Source organism: Camellia sinensis, chromosome 2 (genome assembly GCF_055761805.1).
Source record: "Camellia sinensis isolate YWXY chromosome 2, ASM5576180v1, whole genome shotgun sequence".
Lineage (NCBI taxonomy): Eukaryota > Viridiplantae > Streptophyta > Magnoliopsida > Ericales > Theaceae > Camellia > Camellia sinensis.
Genome location: NC_138962.1, coordinates 139,293,055 through 139,316,058, shown reverse-complemented (window position 1 = coordinate 139,316,058; position 23,004 = coordinate 139,293,055). Strand labels below are relative to the sequence as shown.

Genomic DNA, 23,004 nt, shown 5'->3' with positions numbered 1-23,004 from the left:
CTAAATTTTGAATCCAGCTATCTTTGTGATCAATTTCCTTCTAGGCAACACGAAGGCGCATGCCGACTTCATAAGAATTGTAAAGTCCTTTGATGGCCCCATGAACTCCTTCTCGAAAAAACTCATAATCGCTCTGGTTGCTAAGTGATTGGTGTACTTCTAGGGGGAAGATTTACCGTGTAAACTCAATGGCCACATTCGAGTCGTGGACAATGGAATCAGCCTCGGTCATTGGTATGTTCTCGATAAAAATTGAGAAATTTAGTGGACGTGGTAGCCTATTCGGCTTATTTCGCGGCTCATTTCGAATAAAGACTTAAGCACTAATGGTTTTGTTGCTTTCTTTTTCGTGAACCCCGTCTCTAGGAGATCTGCTCCGATCATCTCTCCTATTTATTCTATGTTGCTTGGGCAACTGACGTCTATTTTGATCCTCAAGTTCCATTGCACCTCTGTGAGCAGAGTCGCTGGGCGCTTGATGGCTCATCCTTGCGTCCATTTCTATTAAACCTTTTTCCCTCTTCTCTAATATTAAAGAACAGTTTCTTTGACATCAACAGAGAAAAATTTCGCAGAGAAAGAACTGCACCTGAGTTATGTACTTCAATTGCGACAAGATCCAAGGTGTGAGGAACCTTTAGCGAAATCGCAATATCTTCGCAAGGATCCAATGGTTTACTTGAATTAATCGAACTAATTATAGCTTTAAATCCATCGTAGAGGCACCACTTTCAATGCCACTACAGCAACCCCACTTGTCTACTATCCTATCACTCGTCAGTACCCTCCATCAATCACATTATGATTAATCGGCTCAGTCAACTCAATTTTGGTGAACCATACCTTCGTCCCAACCGGGACAGGGGCAAATATATGAATCTATTTAGCATACCCATTGCCCCGCCTATAACTTGACAGCATTCATTTTTTCCATGAATGCATCTATTCCCAACTGGGGCTGGGGCAGATATATGAATCTATTCGGCATACCCATTGCCCTGCCTGTAACTCGACATAAGTCATTTTTGCTGTGTGCAATGCATCCGTTCCCAACAAGAGCAGGAGCAGGGGCAGATATATGAATTTATCCGACATATAGTAAACCCCGTTTGAGATATGGTAACAGTCACTCAGCTTACGATAACAATCCATTAATCATTGAGGCATAGTTAAGTTGGCCCCATTTCCACCTTTGGTTTCCTAATCGAGGATAGAGGCAAATATATGAATTTATTCGGGAGTTAAGCCTACCTCATTTGTTAAACCATAGAAAGGTGCCAAATTAACACTATAGTCGTTTATCTATAATCGAATTATACGGATTGTGAAAACATGAAGTTGGGTTAGAATGATACTTGCAGGTCAATCGCATTCATTCTGAGAGACAATTTTGATGTAGTGGAAAGTTTTCATTTATAAACTGACTTGTTACATGAGTTGGTCATTTTACACATAAAAACGACCCTAGCGCATCGTCTACCACACGTAAATACAAAATAAACACTCATGCACCAAAAAAAAAAAAAAAAGCAACAAAAAAACCAAGAAAAATATAAAATAAAAGGCTATTGAACAAAAGCACTAAATCTAGCTAGTCGGCCTCAGAATTATTCTGGATCTGATTCCAACGGCTCAACGCCTTCCTACTCGAACGGAATCGGCACGTCGAGTGTCACTTGTGCGGCTACAAGCGCCTTAAGCCAGTCGTGCTTGAAGCCCCGATTCTCAAATTTCAGGGCTTCGTCGGCGTATTTTTCTGTCTGCATTTTCTCTTCCTCTTCAAAGGCCTTGGCTGCCACCGATTGTGCCTTTTCTGTAGCCTTTCTTGCCTCTAGCACCTCGGCACTAAGTTTCTTGAGGTCTACGTTTGCCATTTTTAGGGCCACGTCGGTAAGGTTTGCCCTTTTTTCAGTAGCACGGCATAGAAAGTCCATATGTTTCATTTTCTCTTTTTTGGCGGAGGCCCTTTAGTTTTCCTCATTCCCCCTCTTCGCTTCAGCTTTTGCCTTTTGCATCATTATGGCCAGTTCAGCAGCTGCCGACTTGGCCTCACCTTGTTTGGTCACCACTTTGACCTTAAGTTGATTGAACAACTCGATTGCATCATGATGGCGGTGACCAATCTCAGCAATCTGCTCGACAGCCTGTAAAATCAACAAGTGATGATAGTTTTTAAATTTTATGGACATGCTAATAATTACATTTGCTACTTTGACTCACCAAAACGGCCGATTGAGTGGCTATGGCAATCGATACAATGTCCAGCTCGGCATGAAACATTGCCTTGTCCAGTGGAAGAGTAATGACAGTGGCCATGCTTAGTACCACTTTAGGCTCATTCACCGCCGAAATGCCTATTGGGATGAGAGATCGCTTGATCTTTGGTTGGATGGGAAACTGTACCGCTAAATCAAGAGCAGGTGAAGCCCTTGGTCTTTTTTTAATCGAATACTCGATCGATTGAGTGGTCTCGGTAGGGCGCTTGGAACTCCTCTGATCGGCCACAATTCTTCAGTTGAAGGCTCAAGAGTTTGTTATGCTGATTCAGTAGAGGTGGAGTGGCCAGTGATTTCTTCTGATTGAGTCACCACTGATGGAAGGGCCTCTTGGCTAGCGCTGGCAGTTCCAACTCCACTCATTTTTGCAGCTAACCTTTCGGCATTCCTTTTCTTGGCGAATTGAGCAAGTGATAATGATTCCCCATCCATTCCTTCGACTCCAGACCCTAACAGATCGTCCAAATCAATAAAAATATCGGTCTCTTCTTGATTGTCCTCCAAATTCACTTGGACAAGAGAAAGCACACTTAAACCTTGTTTGGAATGATTGACTTCACTCTCGTCAACTTCAATAGCTGGATCAAGCCTAACGTTCTTGGCGTCTTGGCTATCAATGTCTTGTTGAACTTGTACAATTGGCTTGACGTTCTCTTTGTCACTCTCGTTATTTGAAGATCCATTAACTCTTATATCTCTCAGATTGTAATAGCTTTCAAAGAAAAGAGTTGTGAGCTATCGTTCGCTTGGGGAATTGAAACGTGATTGGCAACGGTAAGGAGGAGTAGAATGGATTGTATTTAAGAAGGATATGAGCGGCACGCCTTTGTTTGTGAAGGTTTTTTTGGCCAATGCAATCAAGGACAGTTTTGACCTAAGCGAGAACGACCTCGTCCACTAAAGTAATTGCTCTCTCAAAATCACTACCTGCAATAAGAAACAATTAAAAAAATGGTTAGCATTTAGAACTAGAAAATTGAATAATGAGAAGCCGATTAGTATCTACTCGGCCACCTGGTTCACCCTTCTGCCTATGAATGGGGTCCGAGCAGTCTTCTCCCACACCGAATTCCTAGTTTCTGCGAACAAGAACCATGACGTCGCCCACCCTCTTTCCTGAACTAGCGAGCATAATCACCAGTTGGTGGTTGACATCTTTGGCTTTTAAGAAAAACCGTCTTTGCCAACCAGATGATTTGGCAAGGGCGTAGCAATGTCGAATGGTAGGAATGCCTACGTTTACACACAATTAGCGGTATGCCCATAATAATCCGATAGAAATTGACGTTTGGCTAAGATGGAATTAACCCCTAGTAGCGAAGAATGGATCTAAGGAAGGGGTGAAGAGGAAAATAAACTCCACCTTCAGTGATCGCCAATAATGGAACAACAATGGTACTGACATCAACCTTTCCAAGTCTATAACCGCATCTCCAACAAGTTCTAGTTGGACGTTGTCTAGAATTGCAAAATGACGATGGAAGACAACGACTCTACCCTCAGAAAGTAGGGCTTTTAGATGGTTTGCCATGAGTAAAATGAGGGCGACAGTGTGATAGAAATATAAACTAAAGATGGAGGGTTAAGAACGGTGATCAAACGAAAACCAAAGCGAAAGAGAAAAGAGGACTTACAGATGAGAATGAAGGTTGCTCAAGCTATTAGGAATGTGGAACAACTACAGTTGAAGAGATAGGAACAAAGGGATGTGAGAATGGCATCTTTTCAGAAGTGAAGGGGCGACAGATGTGACTTTTGAAATCGCATTTAATGAATGAGGAGAGTTTGAAGAGACGGAAAGCTTTATTATATATTCCCTATCGAGTCCCATCCACTGTGTCAGAGGCATAATAGCATGTCTATCACGCGTGCAAATTTCAAGACATATTGGATGTAATCCAAGTTAGCTACAAATTGGTCTTATGAAGCTGATCCAATAAAAGCCGAGCACGCAGGCCACTTTAGGTTAACCAGGTGCTCGGGGGGCAATTGTGGGAGTCGAGTAAAATTAATCCCTGAATGGCAGACAAGTCGCACCCAAGCCCATCTATAATGGGCCGGATATGGCCAAAAGCCCATTGGACTTGAACAAGTCATCGCTGAGTAATTGCAAATGAATGGAAGAGTGCCGAATTGAGGGTATTTATACCGACCGTCTGGGCTGAGTACATCGGGTAATTCGATATGGTCCTATTAGGTAGGCCCAGGTTGTCCCTTCCAAAAAAACTATAGTAGGGAGATGGACCCTAACAAGGTGATGACGAGGGGCTACGCTACATGAGGAGATACCAGGGAGAATGACTCTATAAAAGGAAGAGGAGGTTGAAGAGAGATGTATGTTCGAAAAACTTGTACTCTAAGAAACAAAATATACTTCTTTCGAAAGAAATTAATTCACTCGTCGGAGTACTAATTTCGACATCACTGATTGGAGTTTTTTTTCTGTTTCAGGTAATGATTGGAAGATCTTTTACAAACATATTTAGATTAAAGGAGTATTCAAAAACTACCTCCCCACAATGACATTTTGAAAAATGTTGATAATCTTAATAGATTTTTTACTTTAAAGTGATAGAATAGAATTAAAACTTGTCACAACATGTTTATTAATTTTTTTGGGTCTATTTTTTCTATTTATATAGTACTACTCTTTAGAGAATCAGGGAAAACGATGGGTTCGTTTGGTTTGCATTTCTGAAAAAAATTTGGGAAATTTTCTCTACAAATAAGTTTTTAAAAGTAATCAAACCAAACAAATTTTTCCAAAAAAATTTCTCAAAACTTGTAAACCAAACAAGTTTTTCAAATAAATCTCTCTCTCACACACATCAAATCAATCACTTTTTCCAAAACTCTCTCTCAAAATAATTTTCCAAAACATCTTTTGAAAAAAACCAAACCAAACAACTTTTCGTACTTTTTATCTCTAAAACACATCTCTCAAACACAAACCAAACATACCCGATAGCTTTTTATCTCTCTTTTACTACACAATATATTTTGTCGGCAAGCTACGGACAAACGATCCTATATGGCAGGATCTTCAACATCAAGATATTCAACTTCTTATGAGTATATATGTCTTTTCTTTTCTTTTTTGGACAAGTCGTCTTAAATAAGCTTTACACAAATAATGAACTGAAATAAGATTTTTAGGGTGTATTAATTTTGAGGATTATTTCTGATAAAATATAACACGAAGAAATTAACATATGCACCACCTCTAGGTTATGAAATTAACCTCCCTCTCGGGTTTTATGCACTACTACCTAAAGTTTCATCCAAATGTCATGATTAAAGCAAGAGAAAATAATGTTAGAATTAATACATTTAATTATTATCGGTGAGACATGAAACATAAATAAAAATAATAATAATAAATGATAAATCAAACACATGTGAAGACATAGAGATTTACGTGATTCACTCTAAATTAGGATTACGTTCACAATCACTGCGATTTTTATTATGATTAGAGAATTACAAATTACAAGAATAACTATCTGGCCATCATCTATAAATGATAGAAATTAAATTAACATGGCACAAATACAAAAATATCAAAATATCCTTACTAAAAAAAAGTTAAAACTGCGATGGAGTAATCAATAATAAATATTTATCAGAATTCATATTGCTCAACAAATAGTGGAGTTGATTTTATTTCTAATAAAATGAAGTATGATTGTTTGTTCTCTTCCACTAGTGCTGTGACTTTATTAATTGCTTTTAAACCATTTGTAAATTTTGCTTATTTTGATTTAGGAAAATACTAGAGGTCCTAAATTTTTTATCAAATAAATGATCAAATGTCTTACATGGGTGTGGGGCCCACAAAATTACGAACCACATACCCATGTGAGACATTTGGTCATTTATTTAATAGAAAATTTAGTGTCTCTAACATTACCCTTTCATTTAAAATGTGTACAACCTTTTAGAAATGTTTTTATATATAAAGTGGTCAAACTTGTTTGATGTTTCGACTGCCAACGTTCGAACCTCGTAACCACATTGGTGTAATATAATTAAGGACCCACAATTAAAGGCGTTCTTAAGTGGTGATCTTCCAAAAGTCAAGACAACCAACCAAATAATCACGGCGGGTACCCTTAAAATCCATTTGATATCAGTGTCACACATGTGACAATTGAAAACATTCAGTTTATTTATTTATTATCTTTTAAAAGTTAATTACATTCACACGTGTCTCCTACAATTTTTTTTTTCCTTTTTTCTTTTTTTTTAAAATTAAATTGACATAATTAAAACATTGAAGACTACAAATGACACCAGACTCATATTTAAAAAAAAAAAGATGTAATTAATCAAAAATAAAAATAAAATGAAAATCAACAAGATAATTGTTGAACTGGTTTGGCAACGACTTTTTAAATAACTTACATATTTTTGTACTTTCTTTATTTTAAAGTTTTGGTAAAAAGTTAATGTGTTTAATAAATATTAAAAAAACATGTTTTTGTTAGTGAAAAAGTCAAGGATTAATGTTAGAGATATTAAATTTTATATGAAATAAATAACCAAATGTCTTACATATGGTCTACAAAAGTATGAGGTTCACATCCATGTGAGACATTTGGTCATTTATTTGATAGAAAATTTAAGGATATAGCATTTTCCAAAGTTAAGTGAGTTGGGTCTTTTTTTTTTTTTTTTGTTTTTTTTTGTTTTGTTTAAATGAAAACAAACAAACAAACAAACAAACAAACATTCTAAGTCAATTAGGTCTCGTTTGGCAACTCACTATTTTAATTTAAAAGTCAAAAAGTCACTAAAAAAATTTAAAAATCAACAACTTATACAAAAAAATCAAAGATCCTTTTCCTATCTACTTTTTGCACATTTTTTTTGTAAAAAATTAAAAAGTCATTCCAAACATACTAATTTTTTATCTCATATTTTAACTAAAAATCTAAAAAGTTACTAAAATAGTCTATTTCTAAATGATGTCTTAGTAAAAAATTAGTTAAGAAAGTCAAAAACCAAATGAGGAAAAAACATGTGTTGAGAAGATACACAAGAGATTCAAGAAAGAGATAGAAAATGAGGTTTGGAGGAGGTTATGGTTTGTTGTTTTCTTCATGTATACATAAGAATTAGCTTTATATTATTTTTTGGACAATTCTAACTCTTGGTTTGATTCAAACTGATTGTAAACACTAGATGCAAAACGCTATGACTAACATTTTTTAGATTGAGTAAGATCGTCTAGGGTGAAAGGCGCAAACCTCCATACATAGGGAAAATTGTATTGTTCAGTTTCCTTTAAAAATTGTGTTCATATGCTTTAATTATAAAATTTATATTCTTAGTTATGAGTCAGTATATTATTAGGTTTTTGTGACTTTTATATATTTGTTTTTAAGACTCAAATTAGTTTTTTATTATAAGATTTTTGTGGTACTTGCTTGGTTAAAATGGCCTTGGTAATGAGAATTTTTTTTTTTTTAATTACATTATGAGAAATATTTATGTTATTAAGGCCTCGTTTGGGAACATATTTTTTTAGTAATTTTTTAATTTTTTAGCTAAAATGTGATGTAAAAAAAACTAGTATATTTAGAATGACTTTTGGCTTTTTACGAAAAGATGTGCAAAAAATAGAAAGAAAATAAAAAATCTTTGACTTTTTAGTATAAGTTGTTAACTTTTTGACTTTTTTAGTAATTTTTTGACTTTTTGACCAAAAAAACCACTTGCCCAACGAAGCCTAAATAAACTATTAGTTCACAATAATTAGAAAGTCAATAAAACCTAACAACTAATCCATCAAGTCCACCAAGTCAAGCCCAACAACTATTAATGATCACATACAACCCTTATAACAGGGGAAAAATAAACTATCACAAAGGTTATCAAACTCATTGAACCTGAGACCTCACACCCCAAAAGAGAATAGCTCCCCCCCCACGATACTCTAATCCTCCATATTTCATTTTTTGGGACTCCATTCTAGGTCCACAATAATAATTTAAATTGTTCATCTCGTAAATTTTACAATAAAGACCGTCTACATAAAAAAATCAGTTTCATCGGATATCGATTAATATATAAACAAATCGTTTTTTGTTTTATAGAATGAAAGATTTAAATTTAAACTTGCAATTATTGTCCATTTAAAAAAATAAGATGCAATTTATTCATGTATCTAATGATATCCAATGAAACTAATTTTTTGCATAACTCATCTAAATGTTTAGATTATGAGATGAACGGTATAGATCATTATTGTGAGTCTAAAATGAAACTCAAAAAATGAAATATGAAAGAGTATGGAGGGTAAGAATATAGAAGAGAGCTATCTCCAAACTGAAAAGATGTTTATATAACCACTACACCAAATGTCTTGGTTTGGTAATAAGATTATTATGGTGCTTTTGTTATGAATTAATTAATTTTGTTATAACTCAAATTAATAAAAATTGTGAACCGTTATAACTAAAATTTTATCTGCATATCATATAATAGCGCTTTGGAATGTGCATAACACTATCGCATGTACATATAGCGTCAAGTCCTCGGTTAATATTTGAGCTCAAATTTATTAAAATGTAGTCTAATTTATGTACAGGCTTCAACAAAAATAGAAAAAACAAAAATTAAAATTATTTTGTTAAAAAAAAAAAAAACTTATTACCAATTATATATGGATATTCTTTTTTTGGGATGAAAATATTTTATTTTTGATAAAAAAAAATAAGGGTAAAAAAAAAGGGTGAGAATTTTCGATACTACTTAAATCGCACATGAAATTAGCAGATTATGATTGACCACATTCTAATATGAACCTAGGCATCATATGATTTGGTGACACAGCTATTAAACAGAGTGTTGAACCAACGAAGATAAGATAAATTGTTCGAATAATCAAAATGAATCCCAAGTTCACAAAAACTCAATAGAATCCATTAAGACGAAATGTCTAATTGGCCCAACAATTACAAGCAATTCAAATCGGAAAAAATATCAATTCAGTGTATGCTCATAAAATAAAAAAATCAAATTAATGATAAACCTTATAAACGTTAATAATTGAATCCTTTAAATTTTCTCTAAATCTATAATTATTTTGTGAAATTACAATTCAAAATCCTTCTAGGAAATGCAGGATTGAAATCAAATTACCACTGTTAATTAACAATTCAACCCCATTGAGATAAAATAAATAAATTAAAAATTAACCCATGAAATATCGCGATAGAATCCACTAGACCCTTGACTTTAGTATAGTGCAAGAGCTCAACTTCCACATGCCATGCCACTCACTATTCTTTTGTTACCCCTCCACTTGCTTTAGTGTGCCCATCTTTTGTTCCTATTTTGGCCCATCATACCTTCCACTAAAACCACAACCAGTACTTTCCAGTACTCACCAATTTCATATCTATGGTTCACACTTTCAACTACTAACCACATGGCATGTTCCACATCTATGTTTCACAAAACAGCAATGAGAGAGGCCCCTTTGTGGAGGACCCCCACAACCCCCCTTTGTGATTCACACTATTCATGATGTAGATTCCACACATCATGAATGGTGTTGATCAGTAAGGGGGTTGTGGGGGTCCTTCACAAAGGGGGTTTGACTCATTTTTCATTTCGTTCTACATAGTAATGAGAAAAGATGTATCGGTATCGGTCACAAAAATAATGATTTTAGAAGTTTAAGATTGTTTTAGTAATCGAATGGACTGTATTGATTGTGAATCAATTGTGAACTAATAATACATAGGATAAATAACATTGACGTCTCTTGAGGTTTGGTAAAAATATAATAAATTTCACAATTTTGACAAAATTATATTAAGCACTTTTAACATTTTAATTTACATGACATTTAACTCTCTTCTCATGAATAATTGGTTAATTATACGAATAAAAAATAATATTGCCATATCTTTTATGTTGAAATATATATATTTATTATCTTAATGTTTCTATACTAGTTGTATTAGTTTTGGTCTTGTTAGTTATACTAAAAAAAAAGTCAGTATAATTATACCAAAACTAAAAAATTACTTATTTTTCTTCAAACTTTAGAGGAAATCATTATAATTTAGCTTAATACATATTAGAAACTTGCACATACATATATGATTTTAAATGAAGTTTCTCTGCCATGGTTCTCCGTAATGATCTTGCAGTATTTTTTATCATAATACGTCAACAAAACTACATAATCTAACAATTTGAGTTAGAACTGAAATATAATGACACTAAAATCACATAGGGTTTGTTTGTTTGGACGGACTGGATAAGGGGGATTGCAATCCACTGGACTGTTAGTTGAGATATATTGTCCCCGGATTATTTGGTTGGATTGGATTTGTATCCTATGTTTGTTTAGTCATGGGATTAGATGTCTGGATTGGACTATTTTTAGTGAATCCAATGTTTGGTTAGAGAGACTGGATAATGATAAATGTTCAAAAGACTATTTTACCCTTGTAATTTATAATTTTTATTTAATATAAATTTTAAATTTTAAATTTATAATTTATAATTTAACAACACTAAAAAAATTTAATTTATAAGGCCATAATTTTTAATTTATTATTTTCAATTAAATTAAATTTATAATTTATAATTTATATTTTTTATTTAATATATAATTTTAAATTATCGACAATAAAAAATAATTTTATTTAATGTATAAATTAAATTTTCAACAACACTAAAAAAATTTAATTTATAAGGCCATAATTTATAATTTATTATTTTTAAATAAATTTAATTTATAATTTATATTTTTTATTTAATATATAATTTTAAATTAACAACACTAAAAAAATAATTTAATTTAATATGTAAATTTAATTTTTTAACAACACTAAAAAAATTTAATTTATAAGGCCATAATTTATAATTTATTATTTTAATTAAATTAAATTTATAATTTAAATTTTTTATTTAATATATAATTTTAAATTAACAGCACTAAAAAAATATTTTATAAATGTTCAAAAAACTATTTTATCATTTTCTAATTGTTTGCTAAGTAATAGCATGAGGGTAAAATGAATATTTCAGAGCCTAATTCCATAGGATACCAATCCCATGGAAACAATCCCAACGGATACCAACCCCATGGAAATAATCCTAACCCCCCATGAGGTAGCATACTCCCACAAATATGACTATTAGTCTGGAACAAAAAAAAATAAAATAAATAATAAATTATTAATTCAGTGGGACTAATAGTCCAACCCTACACCCACACTATAGAACAACGTAATTCTACTTTAATATTAAATATGAGCCGTTAAAATCCCCACAATAAGTCTGTTACAGAAAATTCCACTACAAAAAAATCCTGATCCTGTGATTTTAATTCCACCAGGCATAGTGGAGTGTACCAATATGTAGAGCCAATGCAACCGCAACATTGTTTTGTTGCTGCTAAGATAACATTATTTTACTTTTACATGGTTTTTTTTTTCTTTTTTAATGCTCGAGGGTTCAAGTCAGTTTACACACATTTTGATTAATTTTTAAACTCACGCAAAGTGATCCCTTCACGTGGATTAGAAAAATCTCGGACAGAATTTAAGGGCGTGGCCCTAATGTTATATTTGGTTGGGAGATTTGGAAAGGAAAAAAAAAAGTAAGTGAAATATAAATAAAATATATCTACATCTTACCTAGTTTCACACAACTTTTCTCTTTCTGTTTTTAAATTTTTTTCTCAAAACTCCTAACCAAACACAACATAAAAAATTAATAAAGATGAGACCTGAATGGACACCCTGTGATTTTAATTCCACCAGGCATAGTGGAGTGTACCAATATATAAAGCCAATGCAACCGCAACATTGTTTTTGTTGCTGCTAAGATAACACTATTTGACTTTTACATGATTTGTTTGTTTGTTTGTTTTTGTTTTTGTTTTTGTTTTTGTTTTTTTATTTTTTTAATGCTTGAGTGTTCACACTACAAGAAAAAACACCTTTGGCGATTAAATTTTTAGTCGCCAAAGGTCCTATTTTAGTCGCCAAATGTCAAAATTTCACTTTTCCCGACTAAAAAGTTTAGTCGCCCGTGTTGTCGCCAATAAATGGTCGCGAATGCCTTTGGCGACTAAAATACTATTTGTCACCAATATGTATGTCTTCAGCGACTAAAGATTTCGTCGCCAATAGTCAATTTCTTTATTGGAAATTATACCTTTGCCGACTAAACTGTTAGTCGCCAATAGTTCATTTTTTATTTTATTATTTATACCTTTGGCGACCATTCACTTTAGTCACTGAAAGTGTTTTCAGGAAAAAATTTTTTTTGCCTCCGCTGCTCCCAACAGGTTTCGAACTTGCGCCAAACCCTTTGCACACGCCAAACCCTTTGCACAACACTCCCTCCACTCTGCCAGTATATCATCACATGATCATATATGCAATATATATTATTTATATACTATATTAACCGCAATTAATACAAAATAATATTTATAAATATAATTTTTTTAATTCAATATAATTTTTGTCAAAAAATAAATTATTTGCTAAAAAAAAAATTAGGCGACTTTTGGCGACTAAAACCATTTTTTAGTCGCTAATTGTATTATTTTGGGCTACTAATTATTTATTTGTCGCTAAAAAACAAGTTCTCAATTAAAAATCAGCACTTTTGGCGACTATCCAGAAATTTCGTCGCCAAAACCACTACTTTGGGCGACTAAAATGGATTTTCATCGGCAAAACCCCCACTTTCAGCGACTAAATTGTTTTTAGTCGCGAAAACTGCTATAATCAGCGACTAAACCTGTTTTTTGTCGCCAAAACTGTAACTTTTTGCTACTAAAGTATTTTAGTCGCCAAAAACTGTGACTTTTGGCTACGAAACAAAGTTTAGTCGCTAAAAACCCTATATTCGGCGACTAAACTTTATTTTAGTCGCTAAAACCCTGCTTTTCGGCGACTATACTCTTTTAGTCGCTAAAACCTTGCTTTTCGGTGACTAATTCCATTTTAGTCGCCATTTCATGCACTTTCAGCGACGAATTTTTTTTTTAGTCGCCGTTTGTGTTTTTTGTTGTAGTGTCAAGTCAGTTTACACACACTTCGATTAATTTTAAAACTCACGCAAAGTTCTTCCTTCACGTGGATTAGGAAAATCTCGAGCAGAATTCAAGAGCGTGGCCCTAATGTTATGTTTAGTTTGGAGATTTGGAAAGGGAAAAGAAAAAGTAAGTGAAATATGAATAAAATATATTTACATCTCACCTAGTTTCACACACATTTTCTCTTTCTATTTTGAAATTCTTTTCTCAAAACTTCCAATCAAATACAGTGTAAAAAATTAATAACACTTCAAAAGAGTTAAAATGAGACCTGAATGGACACCCATTAGGCCAACACTTAATGGGACATTTGCATGATTTGATCGCTATCACTAACAACCATTGTGTCCACCACAACACCAATGTATAAATGGACTACTAGCTAGATATCTTTATTTGTTGTAGACAACAAACATCTCATCTCAAGAACACATCAATAGAAGAAGAGTCATAGCAATGGAACTCACTCTTCTTCGTCTGCTAGTTGTTCTTTTATGTCTTTCTCACCTTACCTACTTGAATGCTATCCCAATTACCAGTAATCCTCCTTCTCTTTCTCTCTCTCTTTCTCTTCTTGATGATGACGAGTTAATTAGATTCATTTTTTTTGTGCAGGAACAAGAAATCTAATGCTTGAATCTCAAGGTTATGGAGTTTCGGAAAATACCCACTTGGTAATTCAATTAATTCATGTTTTTTGATGTACCATAATTGTCATATAGTAGTTCATGACTGTTAAATTTTGCACTGTACTAATGTATTTTTTTCTTTAATAATTTCAGGCAAATACAGAAGAAAGAATGGAGGAAGAAAGGATTGGTAGAAGGATGGATGTTGAGGTCAACGATTATCCGGGTTCAGGGGCCAACAACCGGCACACTCCACTCCCCAGATTGGGGAGAGGCTGTGTTGATTGTTGAATCTAATTCTTAATTTTAGAAGAGAGAGAGAGATAGAGAGAGAGAGAGAGAGAGAGAGAGAGAGAGTACTATATATGTATTGGATAGGAACTTGAGAAGTATGAATGTAAGAGTTTTTAAGCAACTTTCTTCTCCTTTAAACCCATTTAATTCAGGGAGTTCCAACTCAGCAACTTTGTATCTTTTATTCATCAGCCCTTCATGGAGCATATATGATATTTCATGGTAGAATATGACGTTAGTTTTGCTGTGTTTATGTGTATTATATATATATATATATATATATTTTGTCCATGTAAGTCCCAATTGTGTTTTGTTTCTGTATTGTTAGGATGACCAAACAATTGGTTCAACAAAATCATCAATATGAAATATTTTGTTCAATATAGGAGAGATCAGTAATTTAAATACACTTTACCAAAATCATCAACATGAAATATTTTATTCCTAATAATAGATGTGAATAAAATACCAATAAAATATAAAAGATCGGTTATTTCAATACACTTTTTTGAATAATATTATATACACCAATTGATATATTAATTTGTGTATTAACGGATGTTGAGACATAATTTTAGAAGTTTTGAATATTTGTAATTTGTCAATGAGTGTGGTCAATAATAATGTCATAATATATATTAGTACACTAATTGATAATCAATTGGTGCATTTAACACCACCACGCTTTTTTTTGGTGTACATGTCTTTTCCAATTCTCCCAATGGTGTTTTCAACTTTGCCATGCAACTAAGGACCTTTTAAATCTTTTTCTCCCTAATATCTAGGGTTTTCTTGGTTAAGTTTGAAGTAAAAAAAAAATAAAAAAAAAATAAAAAATATAAAAAAATTGTTAATTGTGGACAATTCAAATGGGGGACAGTTACTTTACGCAAATGATGTCAAGGATAATAATGTCAAATAAAATTTATTAATTAATTGTGGACAATTGGAGTGCGAGGACAGTTACCTTATGTAAATGATGTCGATCTTGTACCTAATCTATCCTTCCCAATCCAATGGCGGCTAAACTAATGTCATATTTGTTTTGTTTTTAAGTAACTAGTAGTGCCAAGATTATCAGTCATAGGATTAAGTATCTTATCCTGTATTTGGAATCCACTAAATTATGAGATTAATAAAATCTATATTTATTTAGAGTCATCAAACATGGACTCACTGCAGGAATTTTAATTTTTAGTGGCGTTTAAAAAACGCCGCTATAAGTGTCAAAAACGCCGCCAATCCTTTTTGTGACGCTTAGCCCCAAACGCCGAGGACGCGGCCGTCGCTATAACTTTATGACGTTTTAAAAACGTCGTGATATTAGTATAGGCGGCGTTTGGCGTTTTTAAAAACGCCGCTAAATGTCCTACTAAACTCACGCTGACGTCACTGGCGACATTTAGCGACGTTTTGGAAAAACGCCGTCATATCTTCTTGCATACATATGACCATTACTATGTAGGGTTTAAGAGGCGTTTGTAAAAACGCCATCATATGCTCTTTTTTTTTTTTTTTTTTTTTTTTGAAATTAGGCTAATTTTATTTGATTGAATTAAAAAAATACAGATCATTCCAAATATAAATAACACCCAGCTCATTAACCCAAATTGTTTAATTCCATTTTATCCACATAATATAAACCATGTTACAATGCTTCCTCCAACAGTTATTTGATGCCACCTCGTAATCGTGTTGCACATCAGAAGAAGCCGCAAATTAACAGTTATTACAAGACAATTGAAGATCATTGTGCTGACATCCCAAAGGCCAAACATCTTGCCATTGAATCAGCACTGTTAGAACTGGAAGTGATCACAAAATTGTATATAACTAATGATTGGTAAATGAAAACAAAGCCAAGGTCACCACAACTCTCCATTTGAAGAAGGTATTTCTTATTCCCTCTTTGTACAACTGGGGGTACTTTTTGGAAAGGGAAGCACTGACATCCTGCCAAAGAACATATGTGATCATTCAGTCACATTTAGATTGGTTGCAAAAATAAATGACAAAAAAACGAATGGTAAGAGCATCTAGATGAATGAAAGCAAAAAGTGGACTTCAATCATTTTATTAAACTTGTATCAAATCAAGGGAGTAATAAACTTTTCACTAAATCAAGGCTGAATCAAATCCTTCACCAAATTTCCAAGAGTCATATATTTGTACAAATTTGATGAAATTTTAAAAAGAGGAAGGATTGGACATGATTTTCTTTCCTAAAAAGTACTTAAAACAGGTTTTAAGGGTGAGTTCGGAATTTTTCAAAAAGATTTATGAAAAGAAATGAGTAAAGATTTGAGTTTCCATACCAGATCAAGCTTTTAACCAATTTTACACTCAAATTTGATTAAAAAAAGAGAAGAAGAATAAGAAAAGATAAAAGAGAAATAGCAAGGCTCGGAGATGCTCTAAATGTAAATACTCTAAATCGAAGTGTAAATACTCTAAATTGGTATTATACAAATACTAGGGGCTTTCCACAATGAAATCATTAATCCAAATCAATGGCACAAAAACTCAAATTATAAATCAACATTAAATAGAAAAAATGCAAGTACCTTCTCAAAAAGTACAACCATAATCACAGGCATGGCTGTGAAAATAACATTATATAAAGACTGAAACCAATCATCATAGAATCTCTGACCTGAAAACCCAGTTTGGAAGGTGTACCAAAATTGAATCGAAGTCAATGTAAGATTCTTGTAAATGAAATAGGACACAACCTGCGATCAAGAATTTTTAAGCATGAAAAACTCTAGGTAGAGAAATGAAAAGAAAAATAAACTATGAAGGTAGAAAATTAGAACCTTGCATATTCTGAGATATGACCATCGGCCATGCACAAGAAGTAAATCTGTAAGAAAACGGATAGTGCAAATAATGCGGGACCCATGTCCCATCTGTTCCGAGTCCTCTAATATACTAATTTATTCGAAACCTCGGTCCCATATGCATGTTTTCCCTGGAAACAAACAGGATTTTTAAGATAGAACTCTCATCATGCATCAGAGAGGGTGGAAGCAAATGGAAGAATCTAATGGCATTATGAGCAAACATGTAACTTGTTTGTTTAGACCTTTGTTACTCTGTTTCAATACAAATCAACATCTAGTTCCCTCAACAAACACTGCTTATTTGGTATTAGATGAGTTTGTGTGATGTATATATATATATATATATATATATAATGCAATTACAGCAGTCTACACATACCTAAACTTATGCATAAGGTCACTTATATTAATTGGGAGATTCTATAAGGTGCCAACATTTTGTCAAATTTAATTATCCTCATTATGAATTAAAGCTTGAAATACATAAAACAAAACAATAATTGGCCAAGGAAATGAATTGGATTATAAGGTTGTACTTTAGGTTTGTTGGAAATTCAGTATTCATATGTAACACTATCATAAACAGCAGGAATGGGCTATCGGAAGACAATTTTAGATGGTTACGTAACAGGTTTCCGATACAGAAGACGGTACAGATAAATTCTGAACTGGAAATCTTATTTATTAAAATAAAAGCTAAACTTACTTACTAGCATGTCTCACTCTATCACCACTAAAATTAGATGACCAAAACTATTAACAATTAGCAAAATCTTTCCTTTTACTGGGCTTGGCTTATACAAACTTGGATCTGCAAATATGGTAAGGAAATCATAATTGCCCAGTGACATATAATCTTACATTCTGCACTTTTGGTGCCTAAAAACTACCAATCAATGTTTACTCAAAATGGAGCTTTCATATATCTTTGCAAAAAAGTCAGAGAGAGAGAGAAAGAGGTCTACCTGCCAACGAGAAATAGGTAATTTTATGCTTAAATGGGATAGACCTCCATTAGCCTTCCCAAGATTGCCCCCACTATGTTCAAAATCAATGGGATTTACTTTATGAGGCATAGTCGAGGACCCAATCTCACCAGCCTTAGTTATCTGCTTGACATTTGAACTTGAAAAAACATAAGTTCTAGCAGAGGAAAACCAGTAGCAACATATTCACAAATATATCAGAAAGTTCACCTGCTTGAAGTAACCTAAAGATACGTAGCCCCACATGTCCCTATCAAAATCAATTAAGATATTAAACTGGATAATTGCATGGAAAAGTTTTGCCATATAGTCATGAGTTTCGATCTGCATAACATGTTCAAATTGTATTGAATTAGATCAGGTAAATATGCATGAATATGCTTGCATCATAAGCCCTCTGTAAGTTTCATTCAAAAATCATTCTGTTTTTAAAAAGATTTTTAGAACAGTGGTTCAAATTATCACATTGATAATCTGGAGCATCAACTAACTTGCAGAACATGGTTAAACTATGAAAGCATTAGCTAGAAGATAATGACCCGAATTCTGAATTTTCAAGGAACACATATAAGTGATGTCCTCTATCACAGTTTAATATGGATGAATTAATTGTTAGATAAAAACAATAAGGAGCAAGGACGTGATAAAAATTCGGAAGAAAGTTCACTAATGAGTAACTAATAGGTAATAAAGACTACTGACTTCTCTAGCTTTGTACATAGAGCAGCCGTGTAGTGGATGGTAGGTCTCTACGAGCCAACAGATAGCATATCAAAAGGATCCATCAAAATGTGATTACTGATTGTTAACTTAGAACTTGCTGATAAAACTTCTAAAAATTACTCTGGTCTGTGAAGAATTACGAAGAAACCTAATAAAACTTAAGTGAGAAGGAATTGTTGTGGGAGAAGTGTTTGTTAACAAATCATTGATCATAAATTCATACATGTTATATCTGTGAAATTTAGGGAAAAGAACACTGTGGAACATGAATTGGCAATTCTTATACAGACCAATTCTACAACTAATGGTGTGATTAATCACTAATCTAGATAACATTCTGTTCAAGTTAAAATCATTTGATATTTAGCAAAAATAGGTGTAAACACATTCTCGGTAATTAGACTAGTTGGTACAGTTTTAAGTTATTATCTGTTAGTAATTCCCAGAATTGGGAAAAAAACACTCAAACTAATAGAACGAAAAAAAAACATATGTATGTGGGTAGAATCAAAGTCCTAAGCTCCTAGTGAGATGCACTAGATGTAGAGGCTCAGATCACCAAGTCAACCCCTTGAATATCTGTCGGTCTTTCTCATAATTGATTATAAAGGAAATGAATTTGGAGCTGGCCTTTATAATAATGGGCAAATCATGAATAAAGTTTGTACGCAATAAATAATTATTTAGTACTACCAGAGCCCGAACTCAACATGTTGATATAATGCTCTCAAATCAATAAGAATAGTAATCATGGAATTGATAGAGCCAACCTAAATGACCTTCTATTTATTTATTTATTTATTTAAATAACTGGGGTATGGATAAACTTTTTTCTTAAATTACATTAAAATGCGATTGCTAATCAGCCTGACATAACATCATCTAAACTACATTTTTTTTTCTTCAAATGTATATTCAAGTAAAAAAATATTAGTAATAAAAAAATATATGATTTCCGAACATGCTTTAATGTAATTTGAGAAAAAAATTATCCATAGTTATTTAATTTTGAAATTATTAAAAACCAAAAAAACTAAACAGGTCAAAGACCAGTGGCACTATTCAAGATAGGCAAGCTATTTTCACAAAAGGGTAGCATTCAGGTGGACAATACTCTCAAATCTTGAATATGATCAGTGAATCAGTGATTGATTGTTTTGCAATACACTGCAAATAATAAATAAAATAAACAACAAAAATTACCCATTTGAGTTGTCCAAAAAGCAGAGGATCAGATGCCAATTCCTTCATTTTAGCAGTTCTTGGGTGATGATACCACATAGTCCCATCCATGAACTGCAAACCGTTGGATTCACAGGCATCCAATATCTGATCAAGCTCCTCCACATCAAGAGCCGTCGGTTTCTCCATCAGCAAATGCTTCCTCTTCTGAGCAGCCAAGACTGCCCACTGCACACGAAGGCTAGTTGGCAAAGGCAGGTACACAGCATCAATCCATGGATCGTCCAGCAACTAATCATAGCTACCGTATATCTTAACGGTCTCCGATAAGCCATTTTTTACGGCAAATTGTTTCGCTTTTTGGAAAAAATCAAATTTAAGTCAATACCCAAATTAACCAATAGACAGACTGAATTTTAAATTGGTCCCAACTCAAACCATCGTCTGATTCTATTTATATAACTACTACAAACAGGATAAGTAAATCTTTCTACCCATCATCTTAACAATAATTTTGGCCTATCATAAACTCAAATTTTGGCCTATCTTTCTACCTCTTCCAAGGTTTTCCTCCTATTTGTTATTGGAGCTGCAGAACATAAACTCAAATTTTGGTCACTCTAAGTACTCTGCGGGTCCATCAGATAAAATCCAATAAAATTTTGATGCACATATAAACAAACACACAGATACATGGCTTTTGAAGACATTAAAATTTATGGGAAGTAGCAGAAAAACCCAAATGCACAAACGACAGGGCCAGACAGATCATAAGCAAGGTAAGGAATGAGGGAATCAAAGAACACTCACCAGAGTGGAAATCACGTGTCTGCAGTGCACAAAACCCATTATGAGGAAGAGAGACATTGCTGCTGCAAAGATTGACACAGTATGGTTGTGATGGTGGTTCTGTGACTGTGTACACAAATGCAATAGAGATTAGCCTCTATAGACTAACCCTAGAATTGAATACAAAGCACAAACGCAAAGATCACCACGAACGAGTCAGAAATAGAGTCGGTTTGAGGATGTTAATATGCGCATAGGGACTCAAACTTACAGATCTGAACGAAAACAATCAATCGATCAAATCTAGAGAAGAGTGTTCGATCGAAAAATTAAAAATCAATCAATCGAGATTTGCCTAAAAATTGATCAATAGAATAAAAATCGATTCCGATCAATAGACATAAATTAGTATATATATACCAAACAGATTTGAGATCGTAGATCTAAGTTTGTATATAACAAAATAAAAAAATCAGAGGACTCACAAAATTAATCTTCAAATCGGACTGATTGAGAGCTTTGAGCCAAGATGGAGAGAACCAGATCGTGAATCGAAGCCTAAGAAGCTCGATCTAGTGACCTTTCACCATACGAAAGAGGAATGATGAAGAGATAGAAAACCTAGATCTATCAATTGCTGCGTGAAATAGAATAGAAGAATGAAAAACGCGTGGGTTTAAAAGGAAAAATATGTTCGTACACCAAAGCACTCCTGTTTTTTAAAATGAGTTATTTACAAAAATATTTTGAAAACCTTTAAAACGACGTTTTTTAAACAAACGCCATAACAAAAGCGTGGTTATAAGTTAATTTTCTTGTAGTGACTACAAGATATTATGATCTTTTAAACCTTCAATTCAGACTCTTTATAATTCTCTCATTTTGTATATCACTTCGGATGAGACTTAATAGCCCCTTATATAGGAGATATATAGTTTGGATTACATTTTATATCCAAAGATGAGATTTAAGATTAATGAAGTTACATAGTCCAATCTCGTAATCTTATATCTAAACAAACATCACCTAAATGTATTTTTAGGGTTTAGTTTGAGAATCTCTATTGGTACTATTAGGGAATTAGAGAGCCCACAAAAGCATACAGCAATACCGGCCCAATTCATTAAGGAGAAACTCACTATAAGAAAAAATACTTTTGGCGACCACCTATTTTTTTGGGTCGCAAATAGTCCACTTTCTGCGACTAAAATTTAACTTTTGACGACCACAATTTTTTGGTCGCCGAAAATCACCTTTTGGCGACCAAAAAAAAAAGTTGGTCGCGGAAAGTATACTATTGGCGACCAAAGGCTTTTTTGGTCGCGGAAGATCACCTTTTGGCGACCAAAAGAAAAGTTGGTCACGGAAAGTATACCCTTTGGCGATCAAAAAAAAAAGTTGGTCGCGGAAAGTATACTATTGGCGACCAAAGGCTTTTTTGGTCGCGGAAGATTACCCTTTGGCGACCAAAAAAAAAAAGTTGGTCGCGGAAAGTATGCTATTGGCGACCAAAGGCATTTTTGGTTGCGGAAGATCACCTTTTGGCGACCAAAAAAAAAAGTTGGTCGCGGAAAGTATACTATTAGCGACCAAAGGCTTTTTTTGTCGCGGAAGATTACCCTTTGGCGACAAAAAAAAAAGTTGGTAGCGGAAAGTTATGGCAGGATAAATTTTTAAAAAAATGATACTACAGTAATTACATGCTATTTTTCTATTTAGGCATTAAAAGTTTTATAAAATAATATATAACCCAATTTTTATGGGTTATATATTTTTTTTGCCAAATATGAACAAGAAGTATGTTATTGGCAGAGTGGCAGAATGGATTTGGTGCATGGTGACTCCTTGGTCAGGAGTTCAAGTCCCAGGGAGCACAAAAGAATTATTTTTTTTGGGTCAAGGTGCTGACTTTTGGCGATCAACTTATCTTTGGTCGCTAAAAGTTTACTTTTGGCTAATATGAATTGGACTTTTTACGACCAAAAAAGTTGGTCGCGAATGGTCACTTTTAGCTACCAAAGGCTTTTTTGGTAGCAGAAAACTATCTGTGACGAGGCTTTAGCAACCAACTCGCGACCAACATATTTTGGTCGCGAAAAGGTTTTAGCGACCAAATATGGTACTTTTCGCGACCAAAATGTTGGTCACAGAAAGTGTTTTTTCTTGTAGTGACTCAAAAACTCTAAAGTCCTCCGACACCACATC

At 33.5% G+C, this 23,004-nt stretch overlaps 1 protein-coding gene and 1 long non-coding RNA gene across 4 annotated transcripts; one reads left to right on the top strand and one right to left on the bottom strand.

Moving 5' to 3' along the window:
• Positions 1-13,737: 13,737 nt before the first annotated feature.
• LOC114319000 (uncharacterized) lies at positions 13,738-14,514 on the top strand. The gene is made up of 3 exons (XR_014361651.1): positions 13,738-13,891; positions 13,969-14,027; positions 14,136-14,514. It is a non-coding gene; the product is annotated as an uncharacterized LOC114319000 (long non-coding RNA).
• A 1,538-nt stretch (positions 14,515-16,052) lies between these two features.
• Positions 16,053-20,476, bottom strand: LOC114319667 (uncharacterized). Of its 3 annotated transcripts, none has more exons than XM_082915679.1 (6): positions 20,032-20,476; positions 18,316-18,429; positions 18,085-18,228; positions 17,093-17,247; positions 16,930-17,008; positions 16,053-16,229 (listed from the first exon to the last, which is right to left on the bottom strand). In XM_082915679.1, the coding sequence occupies exons 1-4, from the start codon at positions 20,197-20,199 to the stop codon at positions 17,200-17,202; spliced, it is 474 nt and encodes a 157-aa protein (XP_082771805.1). In that variant the 5' UTR covers positions 20,200-20,476; the 3' UTR covers positions 16,053-16,229; positions 16,930-17,008; positions 17,093-17,199. The 3 variants fall into 3 exon arrangements, with proteins under 3 accessions (XP_082771805.1, XP_082771804.1, XP_082771803.1); XM_082915678.1 differs by having other exon boundaries at positions 16,054-16,229; positions 16,841-17,008; XM_082915677.1 differs by lacking the exon at positions 16,053-16,229 and having other exon boundaries at positions 16,805-17,008.
• Between the last annotated feature and the right edge of the window lie 2,528 nt (positions 20,477-23,004).